Source organism: Serinus canaria, chromosome 5 (assembly GCF_022539315.1).
Source record: "Serinus canaria isolate serCan28SL12 chromosome 5, serCan2020, whole genome shotgun sequence".
Classification (NCBI taxonomy): Eukaryota; Metazoa; Chordata; class Aves; order Passeriformes; family Fringillidae; genus Serinus; species Serinus canaria.
Genome location: NC_066319.1, coordinates 37,354,982 through 37,380,144, shown reverse-complemented (window position 1 = coordinate 37,380,144; position 25,163 = coordinate 37,354,982). Strand labels below are relative to the sequence as shown.

General features: G+C 42.8%; 2 protein-coding genes across 9 annotated transcripts in view; one reads left to right on the top strand and one right to left on the bottom strand.

Moving 5' to 3' along the window:
- RALGAPA1 (Ral GTPase activating protein catalytic subunit alpha 1) overlaps positions 1-20,023 on the top strand; it is a 132,502-nt gene extending 112,479 nt beyond the window's left edge. For 5 of the 8 annotated variants that reach the window (XM_050975865.1, XM_050975863.1, XM_050975866.1 and 2 more), the window contains 3 exons: positions 6,876-7,000; positions 7,632-7,662; positions 18,656-20,023. In XM_050975865.1, coding sequence (XP_050831822.1) covers positions 6,876-7,000; positions 7,632-7,639 — 133 coding nt within the window. In that variant the 3' untranslated portion in view covers positions 7,640-7,662; positions 18,656-20,023. Of the gene's footprint in view, positions 1-6,875; positions 7,001-7,454; positions 7,458-7,631; positions 7,663-7,943 lie in introns of all 8 variants that reach the window. The other 3 variants (XM_050975868.1, XM_030240527.2, XM_050975864.1) reach the window with 3 other exon arrangements.
- A 2,151-nt stretch (positions 20,024-22,174) lies between these two features.
- Positions 22,175-23,578, bottom strand: INSM2 (INSM transcriptional repressor 2). The gene has a single exon (XM_050975874.1). It carries the CDS (start codon positions 23,576-23,578, stop codon positions 22,175-22,177), a length of 1,404 nt encoding a protein of 467 aa, XP_050831831.1.
- Positions 23,579-25,163: the final 1,585 nt, after the last annotated feature.

Below are 25,163 nucleotides of genomic sequence, written 5' to 3'. Positions count from 1 at the left end.
AAGCCTTTTGCAGTTACAGCTTGAGTTGGAAAAGAATGTCATTAAATATGTTAGATAATGCATTTTAGGCTTGCTTAAATTCTACAGTCTTGGTCTGTTACTTGTTTTTCATATATATTCTCATTTTATTAGTGAGATATCTACACTAATTAGTAGATTGTAACATATACATTACTTATTAAAATTATTGATTTTGGATAATTTATAGAGCTACTTCTGGAGTTGTAAAATTTTTTCACCAAATGCAACATACTAGTTTACTTTTGAAATACATTTTTCATTTCTCTGAGGCTTATTTTCTATTTTCATGAGTAAGAAAATATATTGTTACATTTTATTGCAGAAAAGCTGTCTTGAAAAAGTGGTTCAGTAGGAAAAAATCACCTTAAAAGACTATAAAATTTTTAATTCTTTCACCTGCTTAGTAGTATCAAGAATAGTAATTTTTTCTTCTCTTTCACCTAAGTAACTTGCATGAGATATGAGGAGAATGAACTGAATTCTGCCTTATCATTTGTGTTGTGGCTAAGTCCAGTTGTATGTGCAGAAGCTTCTTTAATTTACAGCATAGCTCTGTAAACAGATGCACCTAGCTAAATATTTATTTGCCATTTTCAATATTGACAATATTTAAGAAACACAAAAGAACCCAGACTGACTTTGAGATGTCAAGGTGACTTGAGTAAACAGAAGATGCAGCTGGAAGAAAGAAAACCCTCTTTATTTGTATACTGTGCAAACTAGATGTGGAAATTACTGAAATGCAATAAATAGGGAACACCATGACACCACTTCTACAAAGTCACTTTTCAGAATATAAGAGAACTTTAACTATTCCTCTCAGTTGATACTGATCACCCACCTACATACAAAATGCTGCTACTTGCCGGGCTTCTAGCACTGGATCAATAGCAGCCCAACTTACATCCTTAACTCTAAGAGCCAACAAAGACTACAAATTGCTGTGACTCAGTATGAGTTCAGCTGGTGTGACAACCACTGCACAGTCTCTTCTTTTAGAGTGAGATTTCCCAGAAAAAAATTCCATTTCTGTGATGTGTGGGGGTTTTGTCTCGTCTTCCCGTAGAAGTCAAATTCTGCTGGGACTAAGTTTTCCTTTCAGCTTAAAACCTTGATCCTAACCTGTACTTGTTATCTTTATAGGGGAGGCCATTCTCCTTTCACACTTTGATGTAAGGAATTGAAATTTACTAGGAAAAATGTGCCAAATAAAATCAATTTTTTCATGATTTTAAGTATCTCAAACTGCAGCAATTTATTCTGTGGGGTTTGCACACCTTTTCAGGCCAGAGGGCAAAAAAACTTAAAATCTCCTACCAACATTTGCTCTCCACTGTGCTTCACTGTTTCTTTTTTTACTTTGGTCCCTAATATCCTAGGAGTATTTTTGTATGTTGACCATACTACGGATTTGGAGTTTTTTCCTATAAAAAATGATTGGTGCTTCTAAATTTGCTGAGGGGGAAAATATAATAAAGACAGTTTCTTCTCATATGGCTTTTCTTAAAATATTATCAATCTCTTTTTTGTAAATTGTGTATATATGCAATATAAAACGTCTTGCAAATGTCCGTTTATCCTACAAGAAAGTATCTCTGGGAGTAGGATTTTCATTTTCCAGGTAAGGATGGAGCAGCAGTTCAGTTTCTGCTTGTCTTAAATTATTTTCCAAATGCCTGGCAAACGAAGTCACACTCTTCACAATCATATCAATATATATTGACTTCTTAGATGATTTTGCTAACAGTTGGAACTGCCAGGGATGCAGCTGTACATGTATTTCTGAGAGGAGCTTGTAATTTAACCTGAAAAAAAATCCACCTTGCTATTTGGAAATGCATGTTCTAGCTTTTTTCCTAAGAGGTATTTCAAGACAATCATTAAAACCCTGTCTTTTTTTCCTAGCTCTGGAACCAAAGCATCTACATACCAATATACAGTTATATCATGGTATGCTGCACATTTATACAAATGTACAAGTATGAGGAGGGAAGATTTATGAATAAAGCTTTCATCAAAGTGTCCTGCTTTGACACCGCTGAAATTTTTCTTTATTTCATAAAATAAGATTTCTTCTTAATCACAGGAAACATACATGCTCATCTTTATAGTCTAATCATTATGGTACTTTCTTGGGAGGGGAAAGTCCCTGGATAGGGACTTTCCAGTCCATGCTCAGGAAACATTTATCAAATGGTTTTTGGAGCAGGCAGTAGAATTTCTTCTCCAGCCCATTTGAGAATCTCACACTTAGTTGTTCTGGTAGTAGAGCAATTGGATAGTTGTGAAGTGCTATATCCTTAAATAAACTCTTGGAAATCTTATTCCAAGTTTAAACTATTTTTTTCTTCATTTTTTTCCAGCTTCAGGTTAATGTCATTTTAAGGTTGGTATTCCATCAATGACTGTAGCAGTAATCATGCACCCACTCCTTAACTAAAAAATACTAGATAAATTTATTGTAATGTGTTTTAGTCAGCTGTAAAACTGAGAAGTGTGAAGAAGAATGCAAAGAAAATGTGTAGTCAGAACGACACAGTAAATTGTAAAAAATGAATAATCATAGCGAAGGGAGAGTCTGGGGGGAATTGTTTGTGGACACTTGTGGAGTCCTGATGCTACACATAAGCCACATAGAAGAAAGTACAAAAGTGCCTTTCCAAAAGGTCAAGATTAGTGTGAGTGACTGCATTAACTGACTGGAGGTGAGTTGGTTTTGGTAAAATGGATGGAATAGTTATGGACTATAAAGTTCAAATTAGTAGCCTGCATTTGCACTCGGGAGTGGCAGAATTCTGCAGTGCTCTGAGTAGATTATAAAAGGATTAAAAATGCATTTATTTAGGCCAGAGAAAAGGATATGGCCGTAACTGAGATGTGAGGTAAGAGCCTAGGTAATTTGTTCAGATAGATGGCTAGAAAAAGTTTTAGCTTAGATTATTCATAAAGAGTCTGCAAGATGTAGGTGTATTTTGCCATAGGAATCTAAAGCTTGGAAGTGATACAATCAACAGTGATGGAGAGCTATTAGGTGAAGACATGAAATTATGTTTTTCAGAAAGATTGGGCATAAGTAGGTGATCTGACAGCCAGGCTTTTTCAGTGCTTGTTCCCTAGTGCAAATCAACAGGTCTAATAATGGAAAGTACAGTATTTTCAAATAATAGATCTTTTCAGATAATTATTAATAGGAATAATTACAGATTTAGAGAATAAGTAAAATGGAGCCTAATGTAAATGAAATATTGGCTGAAGTGGTTACAACCTGAGTGACCTATAAAGATATGATTCCTAATTTTCTTTTGGTACTGATTCTATTTTTCAGAACTGGTTCTTCTGAAAAAGTATAATGAATTAATTAGATTTTTTGTTATATTTTTTGCAGTTATGCATCTGCAAGTTTTTAGCTGACACATTTGGGCGAATGCCGGCATAATTAATGTATATCATACATTTTTATTCATTCTGTTTTGTTCCAGCTAGCACCTTCTTCAGAAGCAAACAGCTCACAATACTGTTGTTTAAGTGTTTTGTCACTCTCAGTGCCAGTCTTCCTCCATTGGTTTGTCTGTGCATCCTTCCCATTCCATCTTAATTGCTGATGCCAGTGGCAACATCCACTCAGAGTAAGAATACAGCTTGCATCGCCCTATTATTAGTAGCCATTGAGTTTGTATGTGCCACTCAATCTGTAAGTGCTAATAAGTCTTTCCTAGAGAGCAGTGTTTTAAAGAAATAAATGTCTAGCCTATTAGAAGTAATGTAGAAATTAGCTACCATGGGTTTATGGTCACCCTTGCTGACAGTTGCATTCAAGTACAGTATAGAACTAGATTATCTTAGCCACAAAAGCAAATAGAATAGGAGTTTCAAAATAACTAGGATGTTCTCAAAATATAAATTACTAGAAGATAAAAGTATCTCATCTCTGCAGTCTGTAATACAGAAACAGAATTCTTCTGAGGAGAGTCTGTAATTTCTTAGTGCAGAGTAGAGCAAGCTTTGGATTTGGAGTTTGCCTCAGATTTTTTTGTTGTTTTTAAGGTGGGTTATGTTTTTAACAGATGCAGATGGTTTTGTGGATTATTAGGATGAGCAAACTAGCTGAATTACTTTTCTTTTCTTTCTGAATTACTTTTTCTTTTCTTTTTACTTACCCAGCTAGCTGAATTACTTTTCTCTTGATGTACTAAGTGTGCATTTGAATTAGACTTGTAGAACCTGATGTAAGCGTATCCTCTTCACTGTGTAACAAAAACATCATTATCATCGTCAATCAGCATCTGTATTTGGTTAGGAGATTGTACCAAGATTAGAGAAAAAGAATGTCCTTGTCATGTTCAAAGCAGTAACTTTCCTTCATTTTGCCTTATTTGTGTATAAGCTTTGGATATAATAGGATAAACTAAAAGCTTTCCTTTAGAGACCTCTGAAAGTAGAGCATTTTAAAAGCAACTAGGTGTCTCTACCCTACTTTTTCATGAAACATTTTACCCATTCAAGCAGACTTTCAAAAACAGCTTGTTTTGATAGCAGCCTGCTCTCCTGTGGGCCTTCAGCCTTTGCTTCCTGGCAGCACCTTTGGTGCGAAAAGAGAGTGATCAATTGGGAGACTATCAGTGCCAGCATGCATAGAGTGATAAGTTAACACACCACTGGGAATTTCTAGGGCCCACCAAGATACTTCACTTCTAATGTGCTAACAAGCTCATTTTTCTACCTCTTGCCTCTTCAGTTATTTTTTTTTTCTCAGAAGAGCTTAGAAGTTGAGTGCATCAGGCATAATGAAAAGCTCTGTAGGAGGGAGAAGCAATAACCCCATTTTTCCCTTTTCAGCCAAATAGAAAATTAGTTTCTGGTAATACACAAAGGCCAGTATTTTTTGTGCAAGGGGCACTGCTGTGAATCAAAGGACTCTATTAACTGCAGAAAATTCAGCAGCTGTGAATCTCCCCCAATGAAAAAAAGTGCTTTTCAACAAGTTGTGAGATACGTAGTATTATTTAGACTTCAACCATCAGTTTCATCCTCTACCACTTATACATAACCTCTTAAAAACTGTGCTATATTACTGTCCTCTGTTCAGGCTCAATACTGTGTTTATCCCCCAACCTAAGAATCATTACAATGGGAGATTTTTATATTTTCTCTTGTCCCAGTGCTTCTATTTTAGCTTCTCCAAACTGAGCCTTCTGCTGTGGTTCAGCTGTCTCTGGATTCAGAAAGAATTCAGAGTCTACATTTTGGAGGGAAAACTGTTTCCCAGTTTCACTATATAACCAAGTTACGGTCTAAGGAAATATTATATAAATAATTTTATTCACTGAAACTTGTTTCTGGATAAGAATTCTCTACATTTTTTCATATTTATATAGACTGCAAAATCTACAGTAAATATTGTACAGAAAAAATGGCAAAAAAGGTGTAGGAAAAGTTCTATAATTGTAGAAATTATAGTTTTTTAAGATAATATGAAGATTATTGTTTCTAACTTTCATTAGATGTCTCGAATTTTACTGCTTTTCATTACTGAAAATAGTATCATTATTTTAAATGTTACCACTAGTAATTAAAAATGCTTATCACGTGTAATACAGTTTCTATGTTTGGATTGCTAAAAAATATGTGCAATGTGAGTATTATCTCCATTTCACAGGTGGTATAATTGAGTCAGAAAGATAGTTTCCTCACTGTCCCTGATTTCCCCAAAAAGAGCAGCAGACCTGAATTAAGATCCCAGAATTTTAAAGAACCCTATTTTGAGTGCATTCCTCCACAGCATGCTGATTTGTTTTGGGGTATTTTTTTTTGGAAAACAGAGCTATGTAAGTAGAAAATTGTCTCACTATCTGCAAATAAAATATGAAAAAAAAAAAAGTGGGCACAAGTGTAAATGTCAGGGAAAATTTCTGAATTCAATATACTGAGTCCAGCTGGAGGACTCTGAAAGTTGTGTGAGAAAAGGTTAACTGATTTCTCAGTTCAGCAACTATACAACATGAAGTCAGCATGGTGTTTTTTCTTGATAATTGTATGTTGCTGCCTGCTGCTCTACATTTTGACAGCCATTTCCATAGTTGCTTTCATGAACAGCAGAAATATTCTCTCTTTTTCTCGCTCTCTCTGTGCTTACAGCACAATTGGGCCTGCTGGAACAAGAAGCGTGGAGAGGGTTCTTCAAAAACAACAACACTTCAAGATACCAGTCTCTTGTCAGTAATACTGGAGGGGGAGAATGCAGGAAAAAATAAGAAGTACAGTATTGTACTATCAGTGCCCTGCCAACACCCTGTTAACCAGTATTTAAAGGTCCTGTGGATTCTTTACAGATGTTCTCGCTTGTTTTAATGACATAATTGAGAAGGTGTTTTTCCCAATACTGAAATTTCACTATATTTGTCTTAAATGTGTGTATTTAGGGATTATGAAAGCAGTTTATTATGCAAAAGTGCAGTCATTTGTTTTGTTAATGCTAAGGTATGTCTCATGCTACATGTCCTGAAAATTGAAATGTTTTTATATTTAATTGTGACAGGAATACAGGCAAATTAGTTACTTAAGAGAGTACTTAAGTTGTTGTTATTTGTAAACAATTTCAGGAAGTTGTGCATAAGACATTAAAAGAATACAGTTGAACCATAAGGTTTACATTAATCATGTGTATCTTACGCTTAATATTATGTCAATGCATCAGACAATATCACAGTCAAATAAAGAACTAAAAATAAGTTCATAAAGTCACTGAAATACATGATATGTATTTAACAAAAACAAAAATTCTGAATTACTAGGCGATGATATTTAGCAATTACAGTACGTGATATAAATTCATCCTTAATTCTTGGCTAACTCAGCTACGAGGAGAGAGCGCGATACCTGCAAACAATTGTTCAACATCATCTAGAGCCTACAACATTTGAAGATTTTGCTGCTCAGGTTTTTTGCCCAGCACCTTATCACCATTTGCCCTCAGAGACGGGTAAGAAGTAACAAAGAGTTCTCATAAAATCTTAAACTTGAAATGCAGTATCCTTGCTTATAAAGACTAAAAATTCAGACCTTTGCACATCATGAAGAGTTACCATTAGTTGGAAAGAATATACATGCTTGAGAATGTGGGCAAAGTTGACTTTAAATCTTCTTTCTGTTTTCTGGCATCATAAGCCAATACCTAGCATTAAGATTTGGCAAGATGCTTTAACATAGCAACCTGACCCTGTATTTTTACAGCAAATTTTATCATGATCCCCTGTATAAAGTCTGCTTGGAAACATTGGTACTGTCATCTAGGCTGGTCCAGGTAGAAATATTTTTAAGTGCACCTTCTTCATAAGAAAGTTTCAAGGCTCACTACATGTATAGAATGTAAAGTTTTAAACTGAAAATCTGAGCCTCGCAATCTCAATTTTGTTCCCATGTTATAAGTCACAAAGTTGGTTTTAAGGTAGTTTTTACTTTCAGTAAAATATCTGTTTTATAAGAGGATGCTGCATTTTTTTGTTACTAATAAGAAAATCGGTAAAAAAAAATTAGTAACTCAAGGCCTTCCTGTTCTGACATTTCTTGAACTCCTTATGATTATTTCATTATTTTATTTCCCCTCTTTTTAGATCATTAAATATCAGTTCTGTTTATCTGAAGGTAAGACAAAGTGTCCAAAAAAACCCTTTGTTCCTCTTACTTTTACTAGAGCACTAAGCTTGTAACCAAATTGTATGCAAACTTTCCTTGTTGCCCTTGTTCACACTAAAAAGAATTTCACACTTATTGAGAAATGACCACTACATCTTCTAAAAGTTTTAGTCTTTTACTAACCTCAGGTCTGCATGAAGCACTAACACTGGTTCTGGGATTAAGGTAACTAATGATAGAGACAGTTGTTGAATGAGTAACACTTTATTGTGTTGACCTTTGTTTCTCAGCATGAACAAGTAGTACTGGATGGCAGTGGTGTGTTTTGTACCCTGTACTGTCTTTCATTGATGTTGTAAGACATTCTGCAGTGATAACCTAGGAGAGATGGAGAAGAAGAATGTGTAACACTTGAAATCCCCTGTTCAGAAAAAAGTTATTTAATGATAATCAAAGTGTTTCCATGGAAAAACTGTAAATCTAAATGAAATAAATTTTGTAAGAATAGTTTGGCAAGTTGTTATCTGAAAATTTGTTTCTCACTTCCAAAATATATACAGAAATCAATTCTGAATTATACAGGAATTATGATAGGACTACAGAAAGAATGACTGAGAGACATTAAAATGTTGAGGCTCCTTTAAAATACAAACAATAACTAGAAATGAGGTGCAGTTTCAAAGTATAAAAAGTGGTATAATTATGCTAATGGAAATAGTTGAGACCGAAGGCAAACAAAATTAAAAGTAAGTAATTAATTAAAGCAGTATCAAAATTAGTAACATAATTTAAAGTATGAAAACATTTGATTAGGAAAAATCTGTAACTAGAAATATTTAAAACAAACAAACATTAAAAACAATAACCAGGGATACCAGTCCTTACCGCATTTCCTGTCAAGGGACCTAGTGAATATTCAGCACCAGGCACTTTTGTATGGCTAGTATATATTCTATATTCTAGTGCACTTGTTGAAGTTCTGCCCATTCCTTTTAAGAAGTCTCATTCCAAGTTGTTCTGCCCTTTTCCTCTAATTCATTTTTTCAGGGTGAAGCCAGACTGCTTTTCTGTGCTAGTTTGGTGCATCAGAGTACACTTCTCTACAGTGGCAATTCCTGTATTCTTTTAAAATTGGTATTCTCTAGCATGATCTGAAAGGAGATTATGATTTTTTAGAAACTTGGTTTTAACTTAACCTTTCTATCAAAGTTAATAATTTTCTGTAGGAATCTCATTAATAGGAGCTTGTTATGTGTTTCACATCTGCACACATGCATGTGTGCATCTGCATACCATGAAACACGATGGAGCCACATTCTTCTGGACCTTGCACTGTCAGTGACCAAGACATCAGTGTCAGGAGCAGCCAGAGCTTCCTAGGACAGACATGCAGCACAGTGTGACCCAGTGTCAGAGTCAATCAGCCTGGCTCCACATCTGCCTGACTGAGCTTGCATTTCAGCCAAGGGAAGCTGGGCATGCTCTGGCAGTCCTGTTTGCAGCCTGATCCCTGTTCCATCCCTGCTCCTGGGACTCTGATACTCAGCTCCAGCACAGAGTGCCTGGAGCAGCACCGAACCATCTGCCTCCAAGCTGACTCTAGAGGGCACAAATCCTAAAGCCTGAGGCAGGTATAAAATAACACTGCAGTCACCTGCCAGAAAGGTCACCCCAGGGCTTGGGGTCAGCCTGGAAACCACTGGTTTCCAGTTCTAGCAGAGGCAGACCTGTGAGCTATCTTGCTGCAGATGACCCAAATCACCAGCAGTGCTATTGAAAAAGTAGATACCCCTAAATTTCCAGGGGCCCTGCAACAGGTGAATTTCTTAAAAGAGGTACAGAGCACTGAACTGTGCCAGGATTACACACAGGAGTGGTGCTGGAGTCCTGCCTGGGAATCCACATGCATTCATCACCCTCAAGGTGACTCAGACAAAACCTTGCACGCTCCCAGCCACGTGTCCATGTCATCTGGAAATTTCTAACTAACTTCTAAAAATACGTCACATTTTTTAAGTACAAAATGTTTCATTTATGTGTGGGGCTTCTTTTAATAAAAAATCATTGACCAGAAGAGACTAAGAAAAAAAAGCCACATTTTAGCTATTACAGATATAATTCTTTTATTGGAACATGATGTCAATGATTACAATTTCTGAATATGTTTACTTTTATAAAATACTCTTTTTTTTTGAAAATACATTTTTTCATCTAAGACAAATATTAGAAACTATCAGTCTGCTACAGCCCATCACCAGGTGTTACTATTTTTTTGTTGTTGTGATGCCATTTTTGGCCATTTTTTTTTCATTTGAGCTATGAGAATCAGAGCAAATAGAGAACATGCCATTCAGTAACAAATTGTGTTTTCTCAGATGGACGTATTTTATCAAAGGCTCAGACATCAGCAAAAACTGTTTCCTTTTTTATGTGACTGCTCTTCAGTACAATATAATTGTGGCTGCTGCTGTTTCATCTAGAAGCTTAGTTTGCCCTGTCAAAATATCTGACAAGTCCACCTTCCCATGTGTAGGAACCTGACTAGTGTAGGGAATGTGTACATTTAAAGAAATTGAGATTTACCTGTCCTTAATCACAGAATGCAATTCAGTTGCCTCTTTGTTTTTTACCTTGTGCTGTTTCTGTTACATTGAGTAACTGGAAATACTCTGCTAAATAGGGTAACACGTCCTATGCAGATATTGAGTGAACCAGATCTCTGTGACAACAGAATAGGTTGAGGGAACTGTCAATGATAAGCTCAATTATATTGAAGGGCATATTGACCTCACGATGCTAAGATTCTGATCTTTTAAATGTACTCGTGTCTTAGGTTCCTTTTTTCTGTCTTTTTGTGTGTTCTCTTTCTTCCTGCTAAGACAAGTGCCCTATTACAGTAAATTTCTGAAGAAGCCCCTCTACATTCATCATAGTATATTCCTTTTGACAAAAGCATCAGGCTTTTTGGTCCCAACAATCATTCCTGCATTTTCAAGCCTGCATTCAGAACATTCTGCTGCCCCACTCCCAGAGTTAGACTAAGTGGGGTTGCCACTGTACAGTCAGGGAAGCAGGGGAATGTAGAGGTAATGGTGCTTTCAGCCTTGCACAATTAAAAATCTAGTTCAACAGCTTGTATTTTCTTCTGCTGCTTCCTTGGTGTGAAGCATTGAAACTAATAATCTTTTTGGCCCTGTACCACCCCTTCACAGATGAGAATGATGATGGTGCTTTTGTCACTGTAGAAGGATCTGAGTCGCACTTGGTAGTGGTGCTTTGTGGTTGGAAGTGAAGCTGAAATACAGAAGTGAGGGCTCTGTGTCTGGAAGAGCTGGAAGAATTTTTCATTATCCTTTCTCCAGTACAAACTTAGGACTCTTTTCATTATTCCAAATCAGAGCATAACCTCAAAACTTAGTGACTTTTTCCAAAGAATTCATATTGGAATTGCTGAAGCTGAAACTTTATGCATTTCTGAACTATTGTCCTAAAGTCAACCACTTGGGTGAAGGTACACTCAGCACTTTGAGACAGTAAATTCAGTGTGGACTGTTAGAAACCCAAACAAATCAGCTTTCTATATTCAATGAAATCGTTCTCTTGAAAAAAATAGTATGATTGTTCAGTTAAAAAGCATCCCATGGATACACACAAGGGGACAAAAAAATTTAATCCTGACATTTCCTAGATTTTTAATTTTTTTACTTTATTTTCTTGTGACGTTTACCTTGTGTAAATACTTCCATTTTTGTTTTAAAGTATAGGGCAAAACAGGATTTCTGTAACACTGATTAACAGCCCCAGGATACATAAGCAAACTGCAACCTCTAGAATGACCACCTCCTGCAGACTGAGATAGGACAATAGTTTGTATCAATGGTAAGCTCTCCTAGCTCTGCCTCAGTCTCCACTATTGGAAAGACTGGGAATTCAGCTAGTGGGTTTCAATGTTATTTGGCAAAGAGAAATAGGCTTACCTTACACACATGGTTCCAGCTAGGTTCTGAAGAGCATTCTTCACTGGACATGATCTTGGCTGCTGATTTGCCATAAACTTAATCTTCTTTTGCTGTCTTCTTTCTCATGCCTTTTAGTTCTCTCTCTTCTACCCAGTTCTGGTCTCCCAGGTGTTTGGACAATCTCTTCCTCACCTTTTTGCCTTGCTTTGCAGCTGCTTTTGCAGTCTTTCTCTATCTGCTTCTCACTTCCTTTCCTCATTTCACAAAATCAGTGAAAGACTTGACTTGATTCTAGCAAGGCTGCTGAGCATGATGGACACCTTGGCCAGATTTGAACTGAAATATATAAGAGTGGCAAAGGGCACAAGCTGTACAAAAATGATTGCCTTCTTCCTGAAGGTCAGGTGGGAAATGCTGAAGTATCTCAGAAGACCATCAAAATGTACCAACGTGCACATATTATTTTCCCCTATGGTCATTCACAGGCATAGCACTTGGGGCAGTGCTGATCCAGACAATGAGGTGTGATAAAGCCAGAAGAACTGAGAGCAGTCTTACCATGCAGCACCCTTTCAGGCTTCTCCTTGGTGAATTTTTCACCTTTGAAAGTCAGAACTGATGTGCAAGATTAGTCATGGCAGTGCATATGTTCTGATCCCTCCAGATTCCTTCATCTCACCTCACTTCTAATTTAGTCTGTGTGAAGTTAGGATTCCATTTTAGATTTAAATAGTTGATTTCTGAATCAAATAACCAAAGTACTATCCTTAGAAGATACTAAACTTTTCAAGTGGACTTTGAAAATGTCGCATTTCAACTTTGTTGACGCTCCTCCTTGTTCAGAAGCAATTGAAATGGCTTTGCATTATGGCCCCAAAATATCATAGCTGATCAGGCTATGGTATTTGTCACTTGTCAAATCTAAGAGGAGAAAAATATGGATCACTTCCTGATGTTTTCTGCCTCTTAAAAATCCAAAGACATTTACTTTGTTTATTTTATAGCACTTTCTGACTTCACATCATTTGTCTGTAAAGCCTTCATATATAACCCTATTTTTAGATTTTGGATAACTCAATATTTTGTTATTGTGGTTTAAGAATGATATTTTCCAATTCAGTGTTCCCACTGAGACCACTCTAAACCATATGCTGGTTGATCACTCCCCCTTCCCTTGGCGGGCTGGAGAGGAGAACTGGAAACCTTAAAGGCACAGGTTGAGATAACAGCAATTTACTGGAAACAGCAATAAGATAAGAAAATTAACAGCAGCAACAACATCAATACTAATGACAGAAGGTACAAGAAAGAGGCAAACAATTCACGTGGACACAGACACACCCCATCCCTAACAATATCCAACTGCTCCTTCTGCCATGCTACATGGATCTGGAAGCGAGCCCTTCCCCCATCCCTGGCAAACGACACAAAGTTGCTTAGAGTAACCTATGTGTCCTGGCCATGGTGCCTTCTGGCTGCTCCAAAAATCAACCCTGTCCTGGCCAGAGCCAGGACATTTTCCACCCCTTATTCTATAAAATCTCCATGATGCCTAGATCCTGCACCTTCCCACAATACACATATCTTCATATCTACATAAACATGAGTATCATTTCCATAGGCAGTGACCATCCCTCCAAGGTGTCTGTTGACTTCCTTTAGTTGATGACTGTGGGTTCAGTCCATCCTAGATATCTTCCAGGGCAGGAGGGTTGGTGTGCTGTCAGGTGGTTGCAAGCTGCAGCAGGAGCTCACAATTGCAGCAGTTCACACTCATTGTCCACGGTAGTTCTGGCATACAGTGGCAGTGCCATTCAGCAACCACTTCTATACAATTCAACATTACAGACTGTTCTAACCCAAAAATCAAATTCCCTGGAGGTACACATTTTGTTTCCCTGTCCCAGGGGAAAAAAGGTGTACCTTGAGCAAAAACAATCCCATGGATGGGTTTGCCTTCTCTTGAGGCAGGATTAATCCATACTGTCTTCCCTAACAGATTTCTCATGTGCTCCACAGAGACTTTATATCCTTTTGCAGTACATTGAGGTTTTGATCGGACAGGGCAAGCAAGGTAGATCCTCTAGTGTTGACTAACCAGGAGGCCTATGCTAAATGCAGATCCCAGTGTTAAAGGTCTCACCACCCATTGCTTTCAATGTGGTTTTAGCAGTCCACTGTACCATTCCTAATTTCCAGAGACTGGTGCAGGATAGGGAATATGTTGCACCCACTCAGTATCATGTTGGCCCAGGTGTCCATGAGGATATTTTTGAAATGAGTTCCATTGTCCAACTCTGTTCTTTTGGGGGTGCTATGTCACCACATGAGCTGCATTTCCAGGATGGTGTTCTGGGCAGTGGTGTGAGGTGTCTCCAGCCATCCAGTGTTTGTCTCCACCATTGCCAGCACATAGCGCTTGCCTAGGCAGATTTGTGGGAGTGCAGTGTAATCAAACTGCCTCACATTTTTATTTCAACCCTCATCGCCCACACCAGAGAGGCTTTACCCATTTAGCCTGACCAACTGCAGTGCATGTTTCACAGTTATGGATAATCTGGGATATAGTGTCCACTCCTCAGTCTCAAGCCCATGTGGATGTTGCATCTCTTCCCTAAAGACCTGAGGTATTAGGGACGCACCAAGTCAGAAATAATTCACCCTTATGTTCCAGTCCAGATCCACCTGAGACACTTAAATCTTGGCAGCCCAATCCACCTGTCCATTCTTGCAGTGTTCTTCAGCCCAACTGCAACCCCCCCACATAATCAACTACCAGAAAATGAAGAAAGATATGCTCTCCTCACTGATGGCTCCTAGCATTTTGTAGGGATACATCAAAAATGGAAGGGTGATGTGTGGAGTCCTACATGGCAAGTCACAGAAGCTATTGAGGGACAAGGTGGATCAAGTCAGGGTGCAGAGCTGAAAGCCGTCCAGCTGGCCTCTGGTGAATGAGAGGAATGGCCTCTACACTGACTCATGGATGGTGGCAAATGCTCTGTGGGTGTGGCTACAACAGTGTAAAAAGGGTGATTGGCAGTGCAGAAGGAAACCATCTGGGCCACTGAACTGTAGCAAGACATCACTGCCTGGGTAGAGAAGTTGGCTGTAAAAGTACATCATGTAGATGCACACACATCTTCTGCACTGCTCCTCTCTGGATCTGCCACAGCATTCTCCTTCCAAATATTCTGTCACTTTATCAGGCTTGTGTAGGTGAACTGCTAAACCATTAGAGCAGAGAATTTCCCCGAAAACTGGCCCATTCTCTCCCACACTCTATGCTACTCATGACCTCCCACCCTCAGGGCAGATGTCTGAATGACCTCCCTAGAAATCTCTGTCCTGACTCTAAATGTGGTGTAGACTGCACTGAGGAGACATAGCAGACCTAGCAACAAGAATATGCTTTCCTTAACATTCAGCAGGAATTTAAAAGTCTCAAAAGCTGTTTTAACAGGTCTGAAGGAGGAAAAGGGGTTGAAAGGCTGGGGAAAGTCATCTTCCCCACCTCCCCCCACAGACTGGGTGATTATTAATGGACTCCCAGAGCTAGTGCCTGAGTAAGGATAGAAAGGAAACACATCCCAAATGACCTTCATTGTCCTTTATTTTACCATGTCATAAACTATACTCCATAGTACAGCAAGAAAGCAATCCTAATCCCTCTCCCTGCTCTGAAAAAGAGCACCATTATGAGCACCTAGCGGATATACAAAAACATGTACAGGGTTAGGTACCACACCCACACAAGCAGACCAAGCAACATTGCGACCAGTAGGTCTGGACCTAATGCAACAAATCAAATCAGATTAGATCAAATTTGTTTTCAACTCACTCTGGGCAGAATTGTTGTTGTCTCAACCCTTTGTGCCTCACATTGGGCACCAAAGAAGGCTGTTGTGTTTTAGGAATGGTATTTTCCAATTCCATGTTCCCACTGTAACCATGTGCTGCTCCATCACTCCCCTTCTCCTCGGCAGGCTGGAGAGGAGAATTGGAGGCATAAAAGGTAAAGTTCAAGAGATAAGAACAATTTTTACTGGAAACAGCAATGAGATAAGAAAACATACAGTAACAACAGTGGTAATGACAGAGGGTACAAGAAAGAGGTGAACAGTTTGATGTAGAAGGCAAACACCCCCACAATAATACCCAACCACTCCCTCCAGCACACTACACTGCCCCAGAAGTGAGCCTTTTCCCAGAAAATGACACAAGATGGTATAGAATAACTTCCAGGTCCTAGCCATACCCCCTCCTGGCTACTGCAAAAATTACCCCATCCTGACCAGGACAATTATGGAGAGAGATAAAGATAATAGCATTTTATACTGAAAATTTTAAAACTCTGAAGGGGAAGCAAAACCTGCAAAATTTTTATATACCATATTTAATATCCACACATGTGTATGAGCGTATGTATGTATAAATATGCTTATCTAAAATCCAAAGAAATTTAGTTACTAATTAGTCTGTTAATTTCTGTCAGACTTAAAATCTATTTTAAGTGCTGTTGTTCTTCACTCTTCTGGTGTGGTATGTTCAGATGTGAAAATCACTTTACTTGACTTCTGTTCTTCAATAGCTCTAAGTTTCTTTTAAAAAAATGTCGCTATATGTGAATTTGTGCTTTTGTCCACAGGAATTAGATACAAAATTTTAAGCTACGATTGGAATAATACTTTAATTGAAATAATGGGGCAGACTGAGGTTTTCTTTATCCAACAACCCATGATAAAATTTCACGCTAGGGTTTAACCCTTCAATGCAGACTAACTAGCTTAAAACTAGCTGCTTTTGCTTCATGATTTCAGGAGTCTCATGTTAAGATTGGCTATAATTTTAACATATTCAGAACTGTGAAACAGCTGGAGAACAGAAGCCATATATGGAGTTGCCATTTGTTTTTCCTTATCAGTTGTGTGTATGTGTGTGAGTATTTACCCGTTTTCACCGATGTTAAGCAAGCATTTCAGACAGTGTTTAGGATGTATCTCAGTTGCTATTAATAAGGTTGTTGGATCTGGATAATGTTATAGATTTTTTTTCTTTCTCTCTCCCTTCCTTTTTTTTCTTGTAATGCTTAGTTGGTAAGTATGATGCCGTATTTCAGAGCTGTTGCTTCATTGCACATAACTAACTCATCACTCTCTTTAACCTGTAGCATGAGCAGCAATTGCATAATGAAATTCGAAATTCCGTTTTCTGTGCTCATCTGTTAATACCCTTCAATCTCTGCGGTTCGTGTCTCATGTCTCACACCTGTTATCTTTTATCTTTTCTCCTCCCCCTTCCTCACTTCTTTCCACTCCTCCTTCCTCATCACTTCTTCATTCTCAACAAAGAAAGAAATGCTGTGATATTTCTTCTCCTTCCAAAACCTCCACTAGAAAGCATTGGCCACATCAAGGTAAAGGGCAAAGGCTTGAAACGGAAGGTCTTTCACGCTAGCTGTGAATGGTATGCTGTGCAAAACAACAACGGTTATTTTCTATTCTCTAATTTCCACCATTTGAAATGCTTTAATTTCTTGTAAAATCAGAACAAGATAGAATTTCAGAAAATGCGAATGCATGTTTCCCTGCTTGCCTTTTTCTATAAGGCACAGTGAGTCAGGCATTATCATGCTTTTCCAGATTGTTTGGCAGTGAAGTACCTAGTTCATGAGCAAAATTACTGTCACCAGCTGGGGAACAAATAACAGCCCTTTCTCTCCCCTGTCACTCTGATGGGTCATGTCAGTTTGAAGATAGAAAGTACCATGCTCTTGCTCTGGAGCAGGCAGGTGAGGTACCAGGCAAGAACAGCCAGGTTGCTAAATACCACAGGTTTATAACAATCTTTTAAATTTGCTCCTAGATTTCTCACCTTATGACCTCACTTGATTTTAGCGGAATCTTTCAAGATAAATCATGAGCAGCTTTGAATGATTTTTGCACCCTTTATTTGTGAAATGTATACTGAGGCAGAGAGATCTTCAGTTCTGATTATTGCATTATTATTTTAAAGAATTACCAGTAATAGCATGATGTGGAAGAAATAGCAAGTGATTTCTGACTTACTGCAGTCCGCAGGGGTTTCCCCATTGACACCTGCAGGACCAGGTTTCTGTCTCTATATTATATGGGTTAGAAGCCTTCAGAGACAACTGTGGTAGTTGAGCTCAATCACACTGTCAGTGGCTGTAAATGGCTAATGCAAACACAGTTTAGTTTTATGGATGGGAGTTAATAGTATTAATTTTCTACAGCATGGGAAGGAGAATGTAATTTTGATTTCATATTTCTCCTTTTCTTTTTGTATGTCTATGGAAGAAGATTTGGAGACAGGCTATTTGTCAGAAAGAGCTCTGTCCCCTTGCAGTGAGGACTCTAGGGCCACTGGAGCATAGCTCTGGGCACTGGGCTAATCAATTACATATCATTGTCTCAAATTCATCTTGTTCCTTTTACAAAGAAACATTAACATATAGTGCATCCAGTTAGTACAATCTGTTCAAGCTTCTGCCTTGTGGGCCCTGTAGGAATTTGCCTTTTGAAGCACAAACTAAAGTTGGTATGGGAGAAGATGTTTTGCTCTCTCAGTTGGCCCCCAATTCACTCCACCTCTTCAGCAGCATTCCTAGAGCTCCCTTCATGTGCAATAAGCTGTTAACCTTCATGTTCTCATTAAAGACTGGATTCTTCTGGGTTGTGGTTTGACTAATGATTCCCCATCCCTGCAAGGGAACTGGAGCTGTTTGTTTTCCTGGTTAGCAGGAGAACATTGCCCACTTCAGTGCTGCCTCAATTGCTCGGAGCAAGGGGGTTCTGCAGTCCCATAGCTCAGTGGTTTCTGGAATCATCTTTTCTTAGGGGTGGATTTGTGGCAGTTGTTAATTCCATGAGCAATACAATCACCCACAGCTGATAAAGGGCTAGGAGATGCTGTGGCAGTGACAGCAGCACTGAAATTCCTGCCTGCCCCTTGCTAAGAGATCCCGTGCTGCGAGTGTGGAAGGCGGCACTGACGCGTGTGGTTCTCGCTGTCCTCTGCAGGCTTCTGCCCAGAGACTCAGCCGGGAGAAACTCCAGCAGCAGCAACAGCACAGGTGGATGGAACAGACTTAGCCTCTCCAATGTCTCCTCGGACTAGCAAGAGCCGCATGTCCATGAAACTGCGCCGCTCCTCCGGCTCAGCCAACAAGTCCTAAGTGGCAAGATGCCTGCAGCTTTCTAGTGAAGAGCACTGGCCTCCCTTCCCACAGCGACTCACCGCGTTCTGGGTTTTTTTACTGCTCACGCCATTCATTCAAGGATAATGTCTCAAATGTGTGTGCACCCATGCCCTGCATACTCCTTTTCTGTATGTTTCTTTTAAACAGTGACACTGGAATTTTACTTTAATAATTTAGCTTGTTTTTTTTTTTAAATCAAATTCCAGTCTGCCTTTTTTTTTTTTTTTTGCAGTGCAGTTTATAACCTGCACCTTTTACCTACTTGGATGATTATGGATGATTAACTTTGGGTTTTAACTCTGGTTGATCTTGAGTCAACATGGAATTGGAGACTGCAGTTGGATTACACTATATTTATTGTGCCCCATTGCAATTTTCTCTGTAACAAGGAAAGAAATATGTACAATTTGAAAATGAATGTACAATTTTAAATTGAAGTTGCATTTGTAAAGTCTTCGTCAGATGTCACAATGTTAATGCACAAGATGTGTACAGATTATTTATGTTGAGAATAAAATAGTTCAGTGGCGTTTCAAGTATCACAGAATCCAAATGAAATAATTTGCTCATAGCACCCTTTCATCATAAAGCGATGTATCATTTCTTAATTCTGCAGATAATCTATGCCAGAAAAAGAAAAAATCACTGTCCTGAAATTCTATTTATGCTCGGCTTCAAAATATTTTTATAATGTCTGCTTTTCCAAGTGGTGTCAATAGTAAATGCCATTGAGTTTCATGAGTTTTAGCCATTATCATTATGCTGTTTCATCTAGATGTATATTCTTTTTTCTTACATTAAAAAAAAATAATTAAAAACAAACAAACATTTTCCTGATAGAAATTCATTGCTGTGATGATGGGTACTAGGGAAGAAAAGGGAACATGCTCCGGGAGCCTGGCCTGAAATGCTAATAATTTCAAGCTCGTGAACGCAGATTAGTACACGAGTTCCACCCACCCAGAGGTATTTTCCTACAGAAAATTAAATGCTCACATTTTGAGTCTAGTAAACAACAAAATGCTGTTAACAAAATGTAGCATGGCATCGGTACTAACTGCATGTGTAAATATATGGGCAACAATAAAAAAAGAAATTATGTATTGTCATTCATGTAGTATCTACAAATTTGTAATGGTTGAAAAGAAGACATGTTATTTAATAATCCAATAAAATTATTCTTACCACCTTTTGTATATTAGTTATTCACCTCACTGATTAGATTTTTAGTCTAATTTATACAAGAATTGTGTATTCCATGCACATGGAGCAGTTAAATGCAATACACAGCTCAGTTTTCCCTTGTATTAAAAAGTACCCACAAGTTCTCAAGAATGCCCAAGTGAAAACTTTTCCCCAGATCTAGCAAATACATTGCATGTAGCTCCGCAGGTAATACAAAGCATAGGCTGTTCCCTCTGGCAGGCTGGTTGTTCAAGTGCTAATTGTATGAGCAGTTAATAATCATCACATTTCCGTGGTCTGCAGCCCTTCATCTTTGACTACACAAGGAGAGAAAGAGGAACCATGATTTAAAAAAATAAAAAACTAGTGACTTTCTCCAGGGGCAAACTCATTTAATTGCATAAACAGGCATTTTTACCTAAGTCTCTGTTGCCAACAAACGACAGAAAAATGCAGAACTTAAATTAACATGCTTTATTTTTGGCATATTAGTGAGTTGTAACTTTAGCCTCCTTTGTCAGAAAGCAAATCTTGGCTGCATTAGGTTATATTGTATTAATTCATTTGTCCAGGTTCTGGAACTAAAATTACAAAGTCCGTGAAGCACATTTTACATAAAGCACTTACCACTTGCTTGCAGCCTTTGGGCATGATACATCTTTTGTTGTGTGTAGCAAAATATGAAACTACAGAAATAATTACAGAAATACAGAAATTACAGAAATAATTGCTTTAGAGGATGCTAATCAAGAGATTGAAATATTTTGCATGCTCATGTCAGAGAGTGTTAGAACAAAGACTGGGATCAATTTGGTTCTTCAGAAGTCACCAGCTGACCCTACTGAATTCAAAAAAGGCATGAGCTTTCTTTTAAATCTTTTATTTAATTTTCTTGCCCTTATTTTTAGCCTCTATCCACTATCACATTTAGAAACAAGCACTCATGGAAAAATAAATAAGTAAATAAATAAACAAACAAACAAACAAATATTGGCTGAAGTGTCAGTAGCTGGTAAATTCAACATTTCAAAGCATTTGGCCAGAGCACTGTCAAAGCCAGGGAACACACACCGCGGGTTGCTTTGCTAAAGGTAGGTGTCGTTAGGGAGAAGGAAGGTAGCCTATCACCTGTGCTTTAGCAACATGTCTAAAGGCTGCTTCATGTCCTAATTTCAGCTGTTCACAAGACTCGGAGGAGCTCACATCAAAAGCGCAGCTCACAGGGGAGAGAGGTCGGAGGCCGCCTGAAAAGGGAGCCGCACACAGGGCGCTTTCCGCCTGCCTGTGATGCAGGGGCCGGCAGGGCTACACGCTGTCCACGCAGCCCAGTGGGACCGAACTGCCCTCCTGGCTGCTGTCCGGGCCGCACTAACAAGCCGCTAAAGGAGCGGAGCAGCTTTTGGAACGGGCAGCTGCCAGAGGCGTGAGTTTTGCCTACCACACAGCTGCTAGAGTACAGAGACACAGAGTAAGCAGGAGATGCGTACTTAGCTACAGAAGATCAACACCTTGTATTTCAATTAAGCAGATAGCACGATTAATTTCCCATAAGTTTTGCTAGCTATTATGTGACTTGACACTGACTTAATATGAACATTTACCTTCTCAGCTACCTTAGTACAGAGTACACCACGAATGTTGAAGCTCGGGGGCTAAGGCTATGAAAACAAGGTCACTAGATCAGGCTCCTTTTCTCACGAAAAATAATTCCTCTCTTTAGATACCCTATATACAGCCGTACTTCTCTCCGTGGTTACGGAAGGTACTGGCGGTGCTGGCGCTGGGCCGCCACCCGACGCCTCGGCACTGCCCGCCTCCCGGCAGATGCTGGCGGGCCTTCTCGCCTGTTTCCACCGGCCCGGGGCCGTTCCGGCGGCCGCCCCCCGTCCCCCGGCCGCCCCGTGGCTGGGGAGCTGCGCGGCGCTCCCTCCACTGCGGGGCTCGGGGTGAGCGCTGCCGGCAGTGCCCGGGGCCGAACACGCCGCCGTGCCAGCTCGGGCGCGCGTCGCTGCCCGCCGGCCCGGAGTCACCGGGCGGCCCCTCCGACGTCGTGAGAGCCGTGAGAGCCGCGACTTTCCATAGGAATTACAGTGTGGCCAGGGCTCGTTCGGCTAGCCCGGGCTCTCGGAGCAGTCCCACGGGGGCGGCCGCGGGCCTAGCAGCCCGGCCGGACGGGCACCTGGAGCAGCAGGACCTGTCTGCTCTCCGGCGGGTGGCACTTGCTGGCGTGTCGCGCCAGCCCGGGCGCGCTGAAGAAGGTGGCGGGGCAGTGTTTGCAGGGGAAGCCCTGCCGCTCGCCGCCCGCCGTGCCGCTCTCGGGGACCCCGGCGGGCGGCGGCGGCGGCGGCAACAGCAGCTCCTCCCTCACGGCGTGCCACAGCCGGTGCTTGTCCCTGATGTCCGCCGAGGGGAAGCGAGCGCCGCAGAGGTGGCAGGCGAAGGTGAGGGGCCCGCGCTCCGGCGGGCCGAAGGCGGCAGGCCGCGCTGCCCCGTGGGTACCCAGGTGCTTGCGGAGGTAAGCCTGCCGCCGGAACCGCTTTTGGCAGCAGGGGCAGGCGAACGCCTCCCCGCCGGAGCCGCCGCCCGGACCGGGAGCGCCGCCGTGAGCCGGGCCGGGGCTGGAGCCGGGGACGGCCGGGGCGCCGCCGGCGCTGTCCACGCCGCCGCGGTGCTGACGGGTCCCCGGCGGTGGCTGGGGCGCGGCGGGGCCGCGGGGCCGCCGCTCGGGGCTGTTCTCCTTGCCCGGCGGGGCGGAGGCGGCGCCTTCGGCGCTGGGGCCGGGACGCGGCTTGTGCCAGCGGCGGTGCGAGGCCAGGTTGGCGGGACAGCTGAAGATCTTGTGACACTCGGGGCAGCGGTACTCGACGCGCACGATGCGGGAGCAGCGGTGCTGGGCCAGCGCCAGCGGGTCCGCGTACTGCTCTTTGCACAGCTGGCAGATGAACTCGCCCAGCGGCGTGCGCCCCGTCGGCGGCCCCGTCCGGCACTCCGGTCCCTCCTCTTTGATGCGCAGCCCCAGCACGGGAGAGGTGGTCACCTCGTCGGCGAAGCTCAGCTTCCGCGTGGCCTTGCCCTTCTTGGCCGGCGCCTTGGGCCGGGACGGCCGCTTCAGCGCGGGCACCGACGGCAGCGGCGGGGCTGGCAGCGGCGTGCGCGGCTGCAGCAGCAGCTTCTCGGCGGGCGGGAAGGAGGCGGCCAGGGGAAAGGACTCGGCGGAGGCGGGGGAGCTGAGGCACCGCTCGAAGAGAGCCGCCCGCGGCCCCGCTGCGCTGCACGGCCCCGTCGCCCCCCAGGCGGCCGGAGCCTCCGGCGGGGTGAGCCCGGGGCCGCCGCAGCCGCCGCCGGCGGGCCACGTTGCGGGGCAAGCGGCGACGGCTCCCTCCTCCTCCTCGCCCTTCTCCTCCGCTCCCTGTCTAGCGGCGGGGCTGTCCCCGCCGGCGGGCGGCGGGGGCGGCGGCGGGGTGGGCGGAGGGTCCCGGTCAGGGTGCCGCTCCCGCGGGCGTGCCCGGTAGGAGCCGCCGGGTCTCCGGCTGCGCTTGACGAGGAAGCCGCGCGGCATGGCGGGGCGGTGCGGGCCAGCGGGAGCGCGGCACGGCCAGCCCGCCCGGCCTTTATACCCCCGGCACCCGCTCCCGCCCGGGCGTCATCCTCCCTCCGGCGGCGGCGGCCAATGAGGAGTTGGGGCCGGCGCTGGCGGCGGGGGCGGCGGCGGCCGGAGCGGGCCGGGGCTGCCGCCGCCGGGGCGGGCGCTCTCGGGCTGCGGGGACGGGCGGGGTGTCTCGGGGAGCGCACCCCGGCTCCCTGCGAGCCTGAGTGAGGCGTGGGGCCTGAATGAGTCCCAGATGGGAGAGACCCCGAGCTGGGTCACGGGCGCTGCCGCCTCTGCCGAGAGGCCGGACGGGGCTCGAGCAGGAGCGTCTGTCGTGGGTGTTCGTGCCGGTGCCTTCATCCGCTGTCGGAGCCGCACGGACAGCCCCGCACATCCTTCCGCCGAAGCGAGCCAGAGCTGGGAACTGGCTCCGTCCTTCTGTTCATCCACATCAGGAGTTTTCCCAGAAGTAGCCAGAAAGCTCCGGTATTGCGGTGAGCTCCCAATGCAAGAGCAGGGCTGCCGGGCTGCCACCGCCGCGTAAAATGCTAAATCACGGCTCTGCGTAGTGGCCATGACTAGTCCCTTGGCAGCCTCACCCGCGGGCAGCTTCCCGAGCTTAGGGGAGGCAAGACTGGCGTGTAGTACAGCAACCTGCAAAAGCGCCCGAGCCTCCCCCCATCCCGCCCCGATGCAACTCCCGGCCCGTTCGCGGGTGCCGTGAGCCTGGTGGCAGCTGGTGCGCCCCTGGAGCAAGGCAGGAGTCGTTTGCTAAAGCACTAATCGCCTTTTTAGGGGATCAAGCGCACTGGCAGCGGGGTCTCAGCAGCCTCTCTGGCCCCACGCGCGCTCCCAGCATCTCCTATTGCACCGCCCATGTCCCCGAGCCTGGGTTTGGCGGCAGGACGGCGCTGTCCCACCCGCAGACCTGCTGCCCGCAGTATACACGAGATGGCGTGCCATTGGAAATGACCGCACAAGAGCCTCGCTCCCTCCCTGACCAGGGACAGACAGCCCTTACCAGGGTAGGACTCACTCTGCTGGAAGCATCGCCTGGCCGGAGGAAGTAGAGAGCACCAGGAGAAAGGGAGGAACAGCACCTCTGGTGCGAGGGGCTTTCCAGAAGTGGAAGAAAGATGTGAAACCTTCATGCAAGACCAGAATTCCTCCCACCTGCTCAAAACATTCTCTCAAACCACTTCTCTGTGTAAGTGCTTCAATTATATTTGCTTAGCAAAGTCTTAATCATGTCTTACATTACTCTCCTCTCCCATTTTCCTGTATTTTCATGGTTGCACTGAATCTCAGATTAGATTATATACTCCACGGGCTAGAGATCACCCTTTGTTGGTACGAACCACTGTAACTGGGACCAATGAGCCATGCTTTCATGCACTTAGGTCACTCCACTGACTGGCTGCTTGATTTTTACCCAAATTTTTTTACCCTTGTAGCTGGACTTCCCAGCTACGTTTCTCACTGGATAACTGGATCTCTGGTTACCGATCCACTGTTCCTCCAAGCAATATGTAAATAGTTCTTTCAGTTTCCCCTT